The 16,307-nt window shown below is 32.6% G+C and overlaps 2 protein-coding genes across 4 annotated transcripts; one reads left to right on the top strand and one right to left on the bottom strand.

Moving 5' to 3' along the window:
• The first annotated feature begins 146 nt into the window (after positions 1 to 146).
• Positions 147 to 8,478, top strand: LOC101742604 (LIM and senescent cell antigen-like-containing domain protein 1). Of its 2 annotated transcripts, XM_004930529.4 has the most exons (9): positions 147 to 316; positions 484 to 542; positions 1,257 to 1,370; positions 2,377 to 2,489; positions 3,015 to 3,207; positions 3,571 to 3,712; positions 4,484 to 4,600; positions 5,957 to 6,098; positions 6,926 to 8,478. In XM_004930529.4, the coding sequence occupies exons 2-9, from the start codon at positions 535 to 537 to the stop codon at positions 7,114 to 7,116; spliced, it is 1,020 nt and encodes a 339-aa protein (XP_004930586.1). In that variant the 5' UTR covers positions 147 to 316; positions 484 to 534; the 3' UTR covers positions 7,117 to 8,478. The 2 variants fall into 2 exon arrangements, with proteins under 2 accessions (XP_004930586.1, XP_004930587.1); XM_004930530.5 differs by lacking the exon at positions 484 to 542 and having other exon boundaries at positions 154 to 316.
• A 2,288-nt stretch (positions 8,479 to 10,766) lies between these two features.
• On the bottom strand, positions 10,767 to 15,874 carry LOC101742360 (ATPase H(+)-transporting accessory protein 2). 2 transcript variants are annotated; one of them, XM_021350883.3, is made up of 9 exons: positions 15,493 to 15,650; positions 15,285 to 15,415; positions 15,090 to 15,188; positions 14,781 to 14,924; positions 14,549 to 14,689; positions 13,592 to 13,721; positions 13,030 to 13,169; positions 12,312 to 12,326; positions 10,767 to 11,576 (listed from the first exon to the last, which is right to left on the bottom strand). In XM_021350883.3, exons 1-9 carry the CDS (start codon positions 15,542 to 15,544, stop codon positions 11,400 to 11,402), a joined length of 1,029 nt encoding a protein of 342 aa, XP_021206558.1. In that variant the 5' UTR covers positions 15,545 to 15,650; the 3' UTR covers positions 10,767 to 11,399. The 2 variants fall into 2 exon arrangements, with proteins under 2 accessions (XP_021206558.1, XP_004930585.1); XM_004930528.5 differs by lacking the exon at positions 12,312 to 12,326 and having other exon boundaries at positions 15,493 to 15,874.
• Between the last annotated feature and the right edge of the window lie 433 nt (positions 15,875 to 16,307).

The raw sequence follows: 16,307 nt of genomic DNA, 5'->3' as shown, positions 1-16,307 counted from the left end.
TCATTTAATTTCATCTCAGTAGATTAATGTCTCAAATTAATCATCTTTATTTAATTTCATTTCATTTCACTCCATATTATCATTTTTCATAAAAATAAAATTATAAATTAAAATAAGACTTGATCTAAAGGTCTTAGTTACCAGGTCACAAAGTCCTTAAAAACAAAAACATACATACATAGATAATACTAGATATTTAAAATCTACTTTTCGACTTTCAACACACTTTCTTTATAAAAGTATTTTTAGTCGATAATAAAAGTTAAAATAATCTAATAAAAACCAGATTTTTTAGTTTACCTAACGCATCATTGTTGTAAGTTTAGTTTCGAACATTATTTTTATGAATGATTCATAACTTAAAATCTATTCTTGTTCAATTACATCATTTAGTTACAACCTATGTTTTAAATTGCAGTTGTTGACTATTCATTTGTTTAATTGTATTAATTGACTTGTGAGTAATGTAATTCTTTCCTGCAGAAGTATTCTGGAGTTCTCGTTAATTAGATTTGAGTACATTTGAAGTGAAAAATGCCTGGGTAAGCTGCAGCTGGACGTGGGAGTGGTTAAACACTTGTCACTCATAAAATGCACCCACCCTAACTTCTACTTGCAGCATCTTAACCATTTTTGAACATTTTAAGTTAGATATATCCATTAAGAAAAACCTAAAAGCAATCAAATAGTTCATAACATCATTGGCGCATAAATAAAACTAACAAATACAAACAAATTAATAATATGCATTAAAAGTATTTTTATTACTAATTTAATGTCATCCTTAAATTTAGTTTTCCTCATTACTTGATTAAATACTGGTAGTTTTCCTGTAACTAGTACAATACATTTTACCTCAAAAATTTTTTTACCAAATATTTATATTCATTTAAATAAAATCATAGGAATCCCTATACACTTATTCATTTCAGCTATTTCAACTTAAAGAAATTTTTTTAGTTGTAACTTAGAATTGAAAGTAAATTGTTTAACTTGTGTGGGTTCTATGTTGTGACTATATTAAATTGCCAGTGAGCTTCAGAAGGCAAATTACTTGTAGTATCATTTTGAAATTTTAAAGATTCTTTATCTGTTTTATTGTTTGTATTGAAAGATTTAGACATGTCATATAATGTACTTATTATTTAATTTACAAATGACTAGATAACGTTAACATTAACTAATCAATCAATAGTTAAATAAATTTCAATTAAAACCTACTTCATATGACTTAAAAAGTTAATTATTTATTTCAGCTTAGCTACGATGTCTCTTGATAATATGTATTGTACTCGCTGTGGGGATGGATTTGAGCCAAATGAGAAAATTGTGAACTCCAATGGAGAATTATGGCATACAAATTGTTTTGTGTAAGTAAAACTGATTTTCCTTAATATAAGCTTAAACATAATAAGAACATAAAGCTGCTTAAAATTAGTTGATGTGGTCAGAAAGAAATTTTTTCTCCTACCTACGCTGAAAGTTCGGTTTTCATCCCGCTATACAGGGAAGAAAGTGTAACTTTTCCTCCCTGGATACAAGTACGCATGTGCGTTAATGTCTGCGTCTGCTCTCACCCACCTAAAATTCTCTGCCATTGTTGAGTTCATCAGGCAGTTCTTATTCAACTAGTAGTTTATTTAAAAATTAAAAAACAGTTAAATTGTTTTTTATGAGTAAGGGGGGGCTCCGCCCTTGGACCCCACCGGGGTCGGTCTGGTAGGAGAAAAAATACTATGTGCACCAAGGGAGAAAAGTTGGACATTTCCTCCCGCGTGTAAAATTGCCACGCGTGCAAGTCGCAAAAATGCTGGAGGAATGTACTATTACATGTATGCATTTGTTTCAATTAAAGTTGCTGTAATTAGTACTGGATAGTGAGTGAGATTATACCATAGATTAATGGAAACCAATGTATTTTCTATGTTGCTGGTATCTGTTTGCCTTTCAGATCTGACTTTTTAGTAATCTAGAAAGGTTTTTGTATAACTGATAATAAACATATTAATACAAAAAAAACAAGTTTGTGTATCAATACTGAAAAAAATATTTTCAATCGAAATCTATAAATTTACCTAAAAATTAATCTAATTCTTTTGGATTCAAGTAGTTATCAGATGGCTTATCTGATTACCAAATTAGTTGATGCTCAAGTCTGTTAATTTTCTGCATTAAACAGAAAGAGATTATATTCTAGATGTGGTGACTAGTCAGGCACTAGAGCCATTTATTTTTCCTACCTAAGCTTGAGAGGCTATGTCAGCGTAATGGGGCTCAAACCTGACGTTGTTGCTAACACAATCCTTAGCAAGAGCTTATTTTGTCATTTAGACTCATGAGATCAACCCTTTTTGTTATGTAAACATGTTTTTGTAGTTGTGCCCAGTGCTTTCGCATGTTTCCTGATGGTGTCTTCTATGAATTTGAGGGACGAAAGTATTGTGAACAGGATTTCCAAGTTTTATTTGCACCATGCTGTGCAAAGTGTGGTAAGTAAGTGGGGTAGAACCTTAAATAATAATTTCAATCTTAATCTATACAAATAAATAAAATAGGAGTGTCTGTTTGTAATAATAAAATAACCACTTTTTACTAAATGCGTAAGTATGTAAACACAGTACATATATCAAAATAATATTTTATAAAATTTTTGTCTGTCTGTCTGTCTGTTTGTTCCGGCTAATCTCTGGAACAGCTGGACTGATTTTGTCGGGACTTTCACTGATAGGTAGCTGATGATATAAGGAGTAACTTAGGCTACTTTTTTAGACTAGCTTCACTCCGCGACGTCACCCGCGGTACAACAATAACCGCGGGTAACATCGCGATACTCAACTAGTATCAAATACAATAAGATCTTCAATGCATAAAATACAATAAGAATTGTCTTGTTGCATATATTTCACAGTAAATAAAATCATTACCAATAAACACGATCATAACCAGTCTATATAATATACTACAAAAGATGCCATACATATGTGACCATAAAATATTTTTTATTTTTTAAACAGGAGAGTTTGTGATTGGCCGCGTTATAAAGGCGATGAACTCTAATTGGCATCCGGCCTGCTTCCGATGTGAAGAGTGTAATGTAGAGCTTGCAGATGCCGGTTTTATCAAGCATGCTGGTCGAGCATTGTGCCATGTATGTAACGCGCGTATCAAAGCGGATGGGCTGCAGAACTACATGTGTCATAAGTGCCAGTATGTTTTCTTAATTATGTACAATTTGTGTTGTTATAATTTTAGAATTTTCTAAATCTGTCATCTTTAATTATCACTATTGGTAATGCTTCATAGATTATACTACATATATTTTACACACAGAAACAAGTTCTCTATTACATAGTAGCAAGTACCATAAAAAAGTAGTGGAAACAGCATAAGAATTTGGTGTTAAACGTATGTAAGATGTTTTCACAATGAAAGCATATTATCATTATATCATCATAACTGATCATATTATTATAATCAGTTATGCGTACCTGTTTGAATTATGTATCAGTTATATCACAATACAATTGAGACATAGATCAAATACTATACATAATTATCGTCAACTTGCAGTGGAGTAATTGACGGAGAACCTTTACGTTATCGGGGAGAAGTTTACCATGGCTATCACTTTACCTGTGCTACCTGTGGAGTTGAGCTGGATCATACAGCCAGAGAAGTGAAAAATCGTCCTGGATATGCTGCAAATGATGTTGTAAGTATATTGAAATAGTCACATAAAATTAATATTAAATAAAAATTAATTTTAAAGGACAATTTGCACATTCAGACAGTACATTCATCCAATGAAATCGTTGTGTGTACAAAAAATATGTATCAATGTCATGGGTTTATCTGTTAGATAATCAAGATGAAAAAATGTAAACTCTAAATGCGTAAAAGAGAAAAAGCTTAATAAAGCTAACATATTTGGAATTAAATTGTTAAGGTCAACAAACAAGCTAGCCAAATATAAGATAGAAAGTCAATATAAAACGTATTGTAGACATAACCTTAGAAACCATTGTATCATTATGACAAATATATTACCAAAATTTATGATAAAAAATCACCTTGGTGATGCAAATTAAATTCTTCCTATTCGTACACTCTTGACAGAGTTGTCATGGTCATGCATCAGTCGAATCCTGGGATACCGATGCTCACGCGATGCGACGCCATGTGGCACGGTGTTTCGCAGAGTGAGAGCAATCATGTTGGTGTGAGTCGCAGATTTTATGAGGTCGGTCCATCGTGTTGGAGATCGTCCGCGAGATCTTTTGCCCTCGACTTTCCCTTGCACCACCAACCGCTCAATGGAGTCTTCGTTACGAGTGATGTGCCCGAAGAACTAATGCAAATTAAATTATCAACTAGTTTTTAATTCCTTAAATGTAAATGAGAAGTTGACTGTCAATCATTTAAGTATTTTATTTATTTAATCTGAGCTAATCGAAGTTTGTTTAATTAAAAAAAAATATTCCAGAATAACCTCTTTTGTCTTCGTTGCCATGATAAAATGGGTATTCCAATCTGCGGTGCTTGCCGACGTCCCATCGAGGAGAGAATCGTTACTGCTCTCGGGAAACATTGGCATGTTGAGGTATGCTCCAATTAATTTAAACATACAATTTGTGATACAATAAGATTGTCCTGAAGCGGTAGGTATCATAGAATACAATAAATACCATAAAAATCAGAACCTTTTTAGTCTGTCGATGCTGGTCACGTTTATAGAGCGAAGTCCTAAAATGATTGTATTATCATTGGTCTTTGATGCATGTTCAAGTTAATGGGACGTCTTGAATTCTGTCAAAATTAAGTTGAAAAATTCCGTTTCATACAAACATACATATTATTATGTATGTATAAACCAATATAAAAATCCACTATATGCTTCTGATTTTTCATTCAAATTGCGCATTCTATTTTCTACCACCTCGTGGCGATTCCCACTTAAGAGGATATGCAAGTGACTTCAGAATCTAATCTTTGGTTATGGCCGAAGCCACTTTTGTTGTATGAAAAGTGAAATGGAAAAAATAGCAAAACATCAATTGACTTGCTATCACGATACTTACAAATCTCTTATACACGACAATTCCTAAAATCCATAAGTTTCACTATTTGCGAAATTCATTAAAAGAGAGTGCTTCAGCATGATAAACAAATGTGTCATTGCAGCAGTTGACGACGTCCTATCCGTTACAAGTATTTATCGAAAATCACACACCATAATAGTAATCTCGGCGTCCAACTTCAGACACGAGGTTAAAGCCTCAATTGTATTGCATTAATAAAATTAACGATTTTAGATGCGACGAATCAGTTATTGCCATTGCCTAGTTCCAAGTAAATACGTACCTAACATGCTCACTTGAGCGACTTCCACGATGAAATAAAAATATAGTGTTTAACAAAAACCGAGAATCTTATAAATATGCATAATTATCGGCGGCAGTATTGGGAGCCCACACACGGATAAGTGTTACCGGTCTGCCTATCTATGCGGCGAAACCATCCAGCGTTTCGATTGGAAGGGTATGGTAGTAATTATAGAATTGAAACTTCGACGTTGCAAGGGGGTAGCGCAATTCACATTGCGATATCTATGGATTAGGTTTTCACTAGAGGTCGGAGTAGGTAGATTGATTTAAGATCGTTGACGTCAAATGTAGAGGATAATATGGATATGCCTCCAAAATACCGGAACTTCATATTTATTGCGATATTTGTTCCGGAATTTTGAAATTATCATGAATCTGTGTTTAAGGTGAAAAACATATTAAAAATATTAATCCATTATTCCATATTAGTGTATATTATAATATTTTGACGCAAGTATATAAAAAATCAATCTACCTACTTCGACCACTGGTTATCATCACCCGTTTGCTACCTGTTCCGTTTGAGTCGAAAGCAATAAAAATAATAATTTAAAGAAAATTTAATTTTTCAGCATTTCGTTTGTGCCAAATGCGAGAAACCATTTCACGGCCATCGTCATTATGAAAAGAAAGGCTTGGCCTACTGCGAACAACATTATCACCAGTTGTTCGGCAATTTGTGCTACGTCTGTAATCAAGTTATCGCCGGCGACGGTAACTATTCGATTATTTCATTTAAAATTTAATGATTTCGGCATGTGATATGATGAGGTTTCATAATTGTCTGTATTGTATTGGTTTATCGTTTAAGTACACTGTTCTGCGTAATAAGTAAGTTGTGTTAATAAATATAATTTTTAATAAAGAAAACAATCGAAAATGGCCAAGTGGAGTACACGCAATAGTTAAATTTAATAAAAATCTTTGTTTTTTAACTAAGTTTAATAATGCTTTAATATCGTGCGGGCTAATACTGGAAAAAGCCTACTGAGTTTCTCGTCGGATCTTCTCAGTGGGTCGCGATTCCGATCCGGTGGTAGATTTTGCGAAGCAACGTCGTCAGGTTAGAGCACCTATTCGCACAGTTAAGTTGACATAACCTCACGAGATTACCAGCATAAGTGGTAAAAGAACGGGAAAGATTTCTACACATAGCTGTTGCACAAAATAAGTTCTGAACACAATATTTGTGTTATTGGTTAATAATCATAAACGTTTTTATAATATCACAATTCACTTAAAAACTAATTATATTCAGTGTGATTTGAAATTATATCTTGCTTATTTAGCTGATTTTTTTATATTATCGAATGAATATATTCTTAACTTCTTAAAAATTTGTGTGCTAGTATGTATTATAATTATGAAGGTTTTAATGTGAATATAATATAGGTTATATATCACAAGTAACATGTTACACATAATATGTAACTTATTGTGTTGTACTGCTGATTGCTACTTCAATAACACAAACTGGTCGAATCAAAAATATCTATTTAATTTACCATTTTTTTTCTTAATAACTGTAATTTTATTCGTAGTATTCACCGCATTGAACAAGGCTTGGTGCGTACATCATTTTGCGTGTTCCGTTTGCGATGCGCCGCTGAGCACGCGTAGCAAGTTCTACGAATACGACGAGAGGCCCGCCTGTAGACGCTGCTACGAGAAGTTCCCGGCTGAACTACGACGTCGGCTACGTCGGGCTCATCACTACACGGTCCGCCGTTAACGAAAAATACAAGGAATAAACGACATTAATCTGTCTATACCAGTGGTGGGCAAACATTTTTAATGGCGGCCACAATGTTTAGGAAATACTAGAGGAGGGCCAGAATTATAGAAAAATGTTTTTTTTTCTCCAATAAATGAGATAATGAAAGCTCCAATTCGTCAGGGGTGTTTTGAGGGGAGTTTTGAAAAATTCGAAGATTTTCAATTATAAACGTCAGATTTTATTTTACGCGCCAAACTGCCGACTAGAATATTTGGGACGGACGGACTCTCGGCGGGCCGGATTAAAATACTTCCGCGGGTCGTACTTTGCCCATCACTGGTCTATACTATACTAAACCACTATACCACAGTAATGTCGGTGTTCACATTTTTTTAACATAATTAACTAACAAATTTAAAAATATAATAAATGTAGTATGCACTTGCCATTTGTGCCTTGAAGTACCTACTATGTAACAACTAAACTTATTAATGTAATATATTAAGTGTAAAATGTAATAATTAATTATTTTATACCATACAAAATATAATGATTATGAATGTTGTCTTTACTCGCACTGATCATTGACGCGTTCGCTATTTTGTTCAAGTGCAATGGATTTATTTATTGATTTGACTCCTTTAAAAATATTATTTTGAAGTCGCTCTTATCTATTTACGACCAGATGAGCTATAAGTCAATTTAACTCTATTGGCAATAAAAATGTATCTGTTGAATGTGCTTGTAAACTATGTTTTGAATTAAGTCAAAATATCAGTTTGGTCACGTGAACCTGAATTTAAAAGCACAAAATATAAACGTAGAACTATTTCTAAGTTAACTATTTATATTAATGAACTCAAAAGGCTTGGCTTCATAAGCCAAAACGGAAACAAATCTGTAGATATTGTACACTATATGAAGATTATTAATATAAATTTTCGATGATTTTTATAAACCAATTGAACTGAATATTACAGCAAATGTGTGGTCAAAATGACGAATTTGGATCTAATTATTTTTTAATATTAATTATATAAGATTATCTTAGCCAGGGACAATGACAGTGACAATCAGACCGATATAAATGATATTTGAAAAACCCTCTGAAATGATAAATATATTTCAAAAAATTATATTCATTCCATTTTGAAGAATGCTACTTTTGACTATAATATGCTACTGCATTGTATATTAATGTCACGTTTTTAGCATGCCTTACATTAGACGAAAATTATGATTTAAAAGAAAAAAGAAAACTTGTTTCGCACCCTTTGTAATATTGTTTTTAACCCTTTTAATGTATAATACAGATATTTTATAATTTAATTTAGATCTAAATATTTATGTAACACCAAATAAAGTTTTTTACTAACACGTTATTCTTTTGATTATTGTACAATGCACGGGATTAGGGTTTCGTCAAGTTACCAAATACAAAATCAAAATTTTGGGAAGTTTTGATTTTAAGATTCTAATTTGTAATTTATTTTGTTATAGACAGCGTGTTTAGTGCGACTTTTTTAACGTTCTCGCATGTAATTAGTATGGAGTTGGAACGTTTGTCCCTAGCGGCAAATTTATGTTACCTTTTACGCTATCGAGAACGTTAAAACACTCGCATTAAGCACATAGATAGGCTATATTGTCATTTTATAAGTGGTCGTTGTTGCTCATGAACATCAGCAAACAAAAGGGTAATAATAAAAATAAAATCATTTATTGTCTTTCACATTAAATAGAATAAAATACAAGAAAAATAAAAATTAAAAAAAAGACAAAAGGAGGTGGCTCAGCTAAGGCTGTTCAAGGTCGATAAATCGAACAGCGCTGATTATCCACAATACGAGGTTCTTTATTTTAAGCTATTGCATAGCTTTTTTTAATGTTTAATATGGCGTGGTCTTGTTTTAATATTAAATTATAATTGCATAAGTTGATAAAAAATGCATACCGCGGCAGTTCCCCAGTGCCACACGTTTGTTTTTTTTTTATTGCTTAGATTGGTGGACGAGCTCATAGCCCACCTAGTGTTAAGTGGTTACTAGAGCACATAGACATCTAAAACGTAAATGTGCCACCCACCTTGAGATATAAATTCTAAGGTCTCAGTATAGTTACAACGGCTACTCCACCCTTCAAACCGAAACGCATTACTGTTTCACGGCAGAAATAGACGAGGTGGTGGTACCTACCCGTGCAAACTCACAATAGGTCCTACCACTAGTAATTACGCAAATTATAATTTTGCGGGTTTATTTTTTATCACACGATGTTATTTTCCTTCACTGTGAAGTAAATCGTGAACATTCGTTAAGTACATATTTCATTAGAAAAATTGGTATCCGCCTGCGGTATTCGAACACCGTTGCATCGCTAGATACGAATGCACCGGACGTCTTACCCTTTAGGCGACGATGACTAAAATATCTTCTATATGGAGACAAATGAAAAAAAGTCCAGTAGATTCTTTCGATAAACTTCCATCATTCTCGGTGACTACCTCTCGCATTCAATGAATATGAGTTGACAAATACCTATAAGTTCTTTTTCCGATCCGGGGGACTCGACAGGACATGTTTAGTGCGACGGCGGCTTTGCAATCTCCTTCGCCTGGGTCGGATAATATGAGTTGAGGTGTTTAAATTGTTTCGTGCCTGACCCCGGTAATCATGGAGAACCATTTAGATGTTTTATCAATCGAATTGAGTCCAAGGTCTGTTACTTAGTTTTGTTTAAAATTATGCTCTTATCTCTTTATCATTTATTCGCGATTTCCGTAATACAAGAACACCGCAGTCCGGGTTACTTTAAAACTGTAGCTTAAAAAAAGAATTTTCTTGTGTCACACTGGTCCACAAACTACCATCAGTCCCGCCAGCGAATGCACGGACGTATTTATTATAACAGATATACCGACTGTTATCCGGATCATAATTTACCATGGTAAAAGTATTCTCCCTGTACATTCAAGTTATAAACTACTAGCGATCCGCCCTCGCTTCGTTTCGGAAACTGTAATTTATTATTGATTTCTCCACTATTTAATGGATGTTATTATACATATAAACCTTCCTCTTCAATCACTCTATCTATTAAAAAAAAAAGGAACAAAATCCGTTGCGTAGTTTTAAAGATTTAAGCCTTTGATTATATACACGATTTAAGCATACATAGGGACAGAGAAAGCGACTTTGTTGTCTACTATGTAGTGATGCTTATTCGAAATTTCAACTAAACTTTTTCATTCATTTTTGTGATTCAGAAACAAACTAACACACTTCCAAAATTACAATATTAGGATAGAATTGTATTTTAAATTATACAATTATATAATTACATTATATTATATAACACTAAACACCAATCTGGCAATGCAACACATGTATGTAATTTGTAATTATTTGTTGCGTAAGGATGATCTATGATTATTTCATCGTTAATTTTGATGCCTAATGACACTGGTATTCTATATACCGATAAAGTTACTTGGTAAATCATGAATAGTAGGTATGTAGCTTATGTTTTATTAATTTTTTTCACTCCATTTGCAAATAGAATAATATAATGTTCTCCGGAAATAGTATTTTTCGGGATGTAACAGGGTTAAGCTGCTACAGGCAATAAGCCTTAGCAGCTTGTAATAAGGCTTAAATAAATAGAAATTTGTATTCTGGAACATTTAATTAAACAACGTAACATTATATTTGCACACAATTAAGTTATAACAATTATACACTTATTAATCTATGTATACGTACAGACAAGCTATTCTGGCGCGATCTGTTTTATACCTGTGTGAAAATGAATAAGAAAGGAGTGGAGTGGCCATATTGGAGCGTTCAGGGTTTATGACGAGCAACCGCGACCAGAGGATGACAATTACTCCCCAGACAGAGTACTCAGCATGCCTATCTTACTATCTTCACACCGAAACAAATTATGTTTTATATAATTATAGTGAACTACTAAATAGAATATTAAATAATCCGTGCAAATAACAGTATCCGAACGTTAGTCGCCCTAACTTGTCATACCACAGTAGCAAGTGCAACACTTCCGCTCCTCGTCATCACTTCAGCGCGGCCAAGCTTCATGTCTGGCGATATCATGAAATCGGTAATATTTTTTTGTAGGCCCGCTTCGTGGGAATGCTAATTTATTGTAAAATGAAAAACAAATCTAGAATGTGACAATACTGATCGAATGTGTCTTTTGATAAAAAAAACATCCATAGAACTTATATAGAAATAAATATTGCACTAAGTTCTAATCTGCAAGTGCTGAAGCTGAAGACTTTAGTTGTCTTTCTTCATCCTAGTGTTGGTCATACGATAGATAATGGAGTCCCTGCCGGGGTCCATGTCCATTAGGGCGTATACAATGGCGATCAAGGTAAAGGTGAATACAACACCGAACCACAGGATGATGTTGAATATGGCAGCATAATCAGCTGAGTAACCATCCTCATCGACCTGAAATTAAAGTGAAATTCTCAGTTTAGTGTATGTACGTCACCTTTATTTTTAATGTCTGTTACCATAAAAATTTTGGCTGTGAGAGAGCAAACAAAAGTAAAACCAACAAAGTATTGAGGATTTAATCATTAAAACCCATTAGATTTTTTGCCGTCAATACTTTCTTTTGTAGATCTTATGTATATATAAGACGTGAAGTACTTTTGTATTGTGAACTCTAAACTGTCTTGTAGAGATTAGTGTTTGTAGTTTTGTAACTTTAAAAAGTGTTTGTAGTGGAAAAGGTGTAATAGTCCCATCACTTATGAGAGGGGGTGTATTTGTCCCTTTTTACAATTTTTGAACAGCTATTTTACGTATTTAATTTGCAATCCAGGTTTAAAGAGAACTTATGATTGATTATACTACTTTATGACACAACAAATTGAAAGCAATGTTTTATGATACTACAGGAAATAATAATAAGTATCTCACTACTAGTTATACTGACGAAAGTAAATTGAATAAGTCAACTATTCATGTTAAAATATGTTTGTTAATGATATCTAAATTGAAATGGTATGACATTAAATTGTTATGTAGTTTTTCACCTGTTTGTACTACATTATACCATGGAGCTATAGTTTTATGTTTTCTAACTTTCTTAATGTCATTGTTACTAAAAAATTCTAATTACAATTCTTATTCTTCTAAACTACATAATATGTCTCTACACCCACAAAATTTCCTCACCGTTGGCTTGCTTGACTTCATTGACATGTAATGGTAAAAAACATTATTAATAAATTAGATTTGAATTTTTTTAATGCTTTTAAATAGGATATTACCACGTTTTAGTGAAATTTAAAAGTTAGATAAATGATCTGAAACTTATTTTCAACTAAATTCAATATCTGTTATAAAAGGTATGAAAAGAAGATATTCATATTTTTAATTACATATTGCTGGTGAAGTTCCGGCGAAGGTCCATTCAATTTGCGTAAGAACCAACAGTAATAATGCAAATTTTTTTTTTTAAACTAATGTCTATTAAATTGTATCATTTAAAACAAAAAAAATATTGTACATATCTATTAAACGAGTGTTGATTGTTAGGCGAGGGGTCGAATGGGGAACTAGCACAGTTACTTTTTAGTGTACCCTATTAATGGGCTAAAACGAATAGTAACTATGACGTGACATGACTACTTAGATTGCGGTGTGATACGTTATTTATGTCCCGTAAATATAGGTAATAGTTTCTTACTAAATACATTTTTTCACATAAAAGAAAATAAGGTTCCAAATTTAATTAATTCGTAAAAAAAAACGATTAAATACTTAGTAAATTTTTGTCAATTATGGTTTTTGAATTATTATTGTTATTTCTCATTTACTTTTTGCGCAAATTCCCGATTTTATTTTTATTAAAAATAATAGTATAATTAAGAGTTCATGTTTATGTACTCACACTATTCTTGAGTTCGACATTTCCAGATACCGAGCGAATAGCACGGCGCGTGTGGACAATGTCAGTTGTTACAGCTGTGACCAAAACTGAACCATCATATGCTTTTACAAACGCCTTTGTTAATTCTTCAAGTGCTTCACCTAAAGTGTGGCAGAATTTTAACATTTCAGTTTTAAATTATTGTTGTAATTGTTAATTCAGCAAACAAGTCCACCAAAATACTATTTAAAGGAGAATGATGTTAGTATCAGTAATTAGAGATGCAGCCAAATGATTTCTAAAATTTAGTTTACTACGACAAGGTGAAACAGTATCTAAAGTCTGGTAAGACATACTAAGTAATGCTGATACTATCAAACAAGTAATTTTCGGTAAAAATTGTTAAACTTTAAATTATATTGAAACTTATTCTTTTAATAATTTTGGACCACTATATTTAGGTGTTGTATATATGAATAACATCTTATATTCTAATTATGATTTGTGAGCTAACTTTATTATTTATTTAGTAAATATCTTATAGGTATACATCTATATTAAATAGTAATTAATAATAACTGACCCAGTAACTTTTTAGCTTCCTTAGTTTGTAACGAGTTAGGACCATGGAAATCACGTAGTGCATGCAAAGAATTGATTCGTAAGTTGTAAAAGTCGATGATATTATCTGCGCTGATAGCACCAGATTCCACCTTAAAATATAAATAAAATATTTGTATTTATTTACAGAACAAAAAATAATAATTTAAAACTTGAATAAAGTTGGGTTTCATTTGCTCATTTTATTTTTGTAATATGCCTCACAGTTTATAAGTTCACCACAACCAGAGCCTAAGCAGTGATAATACCATTGTACTAAGTATTGCTAACACAAATATTTATTATTCAGTTTTGAGAAGCCTATATTTTATTGTTTACTTTATTGGTTCACAAAAAATAGCTGATGACCCACATCCTATAAACTTATATACAAAGTAAGAATACAAAAAAGCAATCTATTCAGTTCAATTCAGTAAGTCATGGCAAGAAATTTAAGATAAAATAATACATTTCCTTTTGTGCTTGAATTTATCACTAAATAAAATAATTATTGGAGAATATAAATAATAATGGAGAGTCTACATTGCAGTTGACATGATAGCTGTTATCATGTCAAAGAATTTAAGTTAAAATAATACATTTCCTTTTCTGTTTGAGTTTATCATTAAACAAAATAATTAGGAACACTGGAGAGCCTAAATTGCAGATGACATGATAGCTGCTAATTTGCTACTCAAATACATAAGAGATTAACATTTCAGACAATATATTGAATATTGCCCAGGGATTGCCCAGCCAGCTGACCTAACTTTTCAAGAGCTGAATACTTATAAAATCTCTTCAAGTGTTGCACTAAAATCCCATCCCAGTTCAAGATGGTTGGCAATTCAAAGAGAACTAACAGAGGATTGATTCATAGAAAGGAAATACTGTTTAGAGTTTATTAATTTATACAAAATATAAAATTGAGTTCACAAACCTTTTCTGTGACAGCTTTTAAGGCTGCAAGTTCACTTAGAAATTGGAAGTCTTCTTCAACTGAAGATTTTAAGTGCTGCAAGGACTGTTTTTTAACTTTTGGAATATCTAAATCACCTAACACATTTGAATATGACAAAAGCTGAAAAAAAATATTATAAAAAGTTATTTACGTACTCATTAAAACGATAACATAATTTTTTTTATTTCTAAATATAGTATTTTTACTATACCTGATCAGAGTCACTTAAATTGATATTCACAAGCTTATTGCCTCCATTGGTAAAACGTTGATTGATTCTGTGTTTTAATACATCAAAAGTATCAGGTTCATACTCATCTACAACTAAAGGATACTTTTTGGATTTAAAATCAGCCTGAAATGAAATGGTGTTTTTTATCGAATTTATAATCGCATTATTATTTAACTATTCGTCTTACTTCTAGTTATAAATTAGTTATTACTTAAAGCTAGTCATAGATGTGTTCTAATTGTTTGTGTATTAAAGCATGTGATCTAAAATTAATGACAGTATACTCACGGAACTCCCCAGACTGGATATGCCACTAATGTAAACTTCGACAACTGCTTCAGGAGTGTTGAACGGATCAGTTATCAATAATCCATTCCATTCGGAGTTCTACAATAAAATGTATTTGTAATACAGTTCATGTATTTAATCAAACCATTATCTTTGCTTATATGTGGTAAAATAATGTACAATAAACACGTTTACCTCTTCAACGGAAAGGCCAAGAGAAGCAGAAAATATTTCTTTTAAAAGACTCTCGAAAGTTTTACTGGAACCAGAGAAACTTAACGACTCAGGACTATGGAGGATGCTTAGTTCGCCAGAGGCATTGATACCTAAAAAAAGTTTCTAGTTATACAATAAAGAAAAATATTAGTGGTAGTACTAATCCCAAATGAAAAATCAATCTTACCTATTATTGAAGAGATTAAGAAAACCCATACAGATACCATAGTTGCAGCCATTTTCCTCGACAATAAATGACTGACTGTCACAATCACAATGTCATATGATTAAATTCATACCAAAAACAAAACCATAGATAATCAAAGAAGCTAAATATCACGGGGTTGTGGACTAGAATACAGACTAATCAAATATAGGCAGGTACTAGACCTAAGGACGTTTAAAAATTGACTTTGAAATTATAGACATATCGAGTCGAACCCGTCGGGTAAATTAACCCACAGACACAGCCCACTGAGTTTCTCGCCGGATCTTCTCAGTGGGTCGCATTTCTGCGAAGTACGGCTCTTGCTAGGGTTTCGTGTTAGCAACGTCGTCAGGCTTGAGCCCCGTGAGCTCAACTGCATGTTAGGGCGAAGCTGAAATAGCCTCTCAAGGTTATTAGCACAGGTAGGAAAAAAATTAGACATTATCATAAAAAAAAGTGTAAACCTAAATGTAAAGCGAAAGAGAACACATAGTTGAAATTGAGTTTTTTATGTCGATGTACATAGTTCTTGCGTACTATTTTAATGTTTATATCTGAACATACTATTTACTTAAGTAAAAACTATTTAGTCTGTGTCTTAAATATTAATAGTATATTATCTGGACTTTTAGACTATGCCTATGGTGGCAGGACCTCTTGTGAGTCCGCGCGGATAGGTACCACCACCCTGCCTACTTCTGCCGTGAAGCAGTAATGCGTTTCGGTTTGAAAGGTTGGGCAGCCGCTATAACTATACTTGAGAACTTAGACTTATATCTCAAGGTGGGTGGCGC

The sequence above is a fragment of the Bombyx mori genome, chromosome 6 (assembly GCF_030269925.1).
Source record: "Bombyx mori chromosome 6, ASM3026992v2".
In the NCBI taxonomy this organism is placed as follows: Eukaryota; Metazoa; Arthropoda; class Insecta; order Lepidoptera; family Bombycidae; genus Bombyx; species Bombyx mori.
The sequence above is the reverse complement of the archived record's forward strand: the minus strand, read 5'-3'. Positions and strand labels throughout refer to the sequence as shown.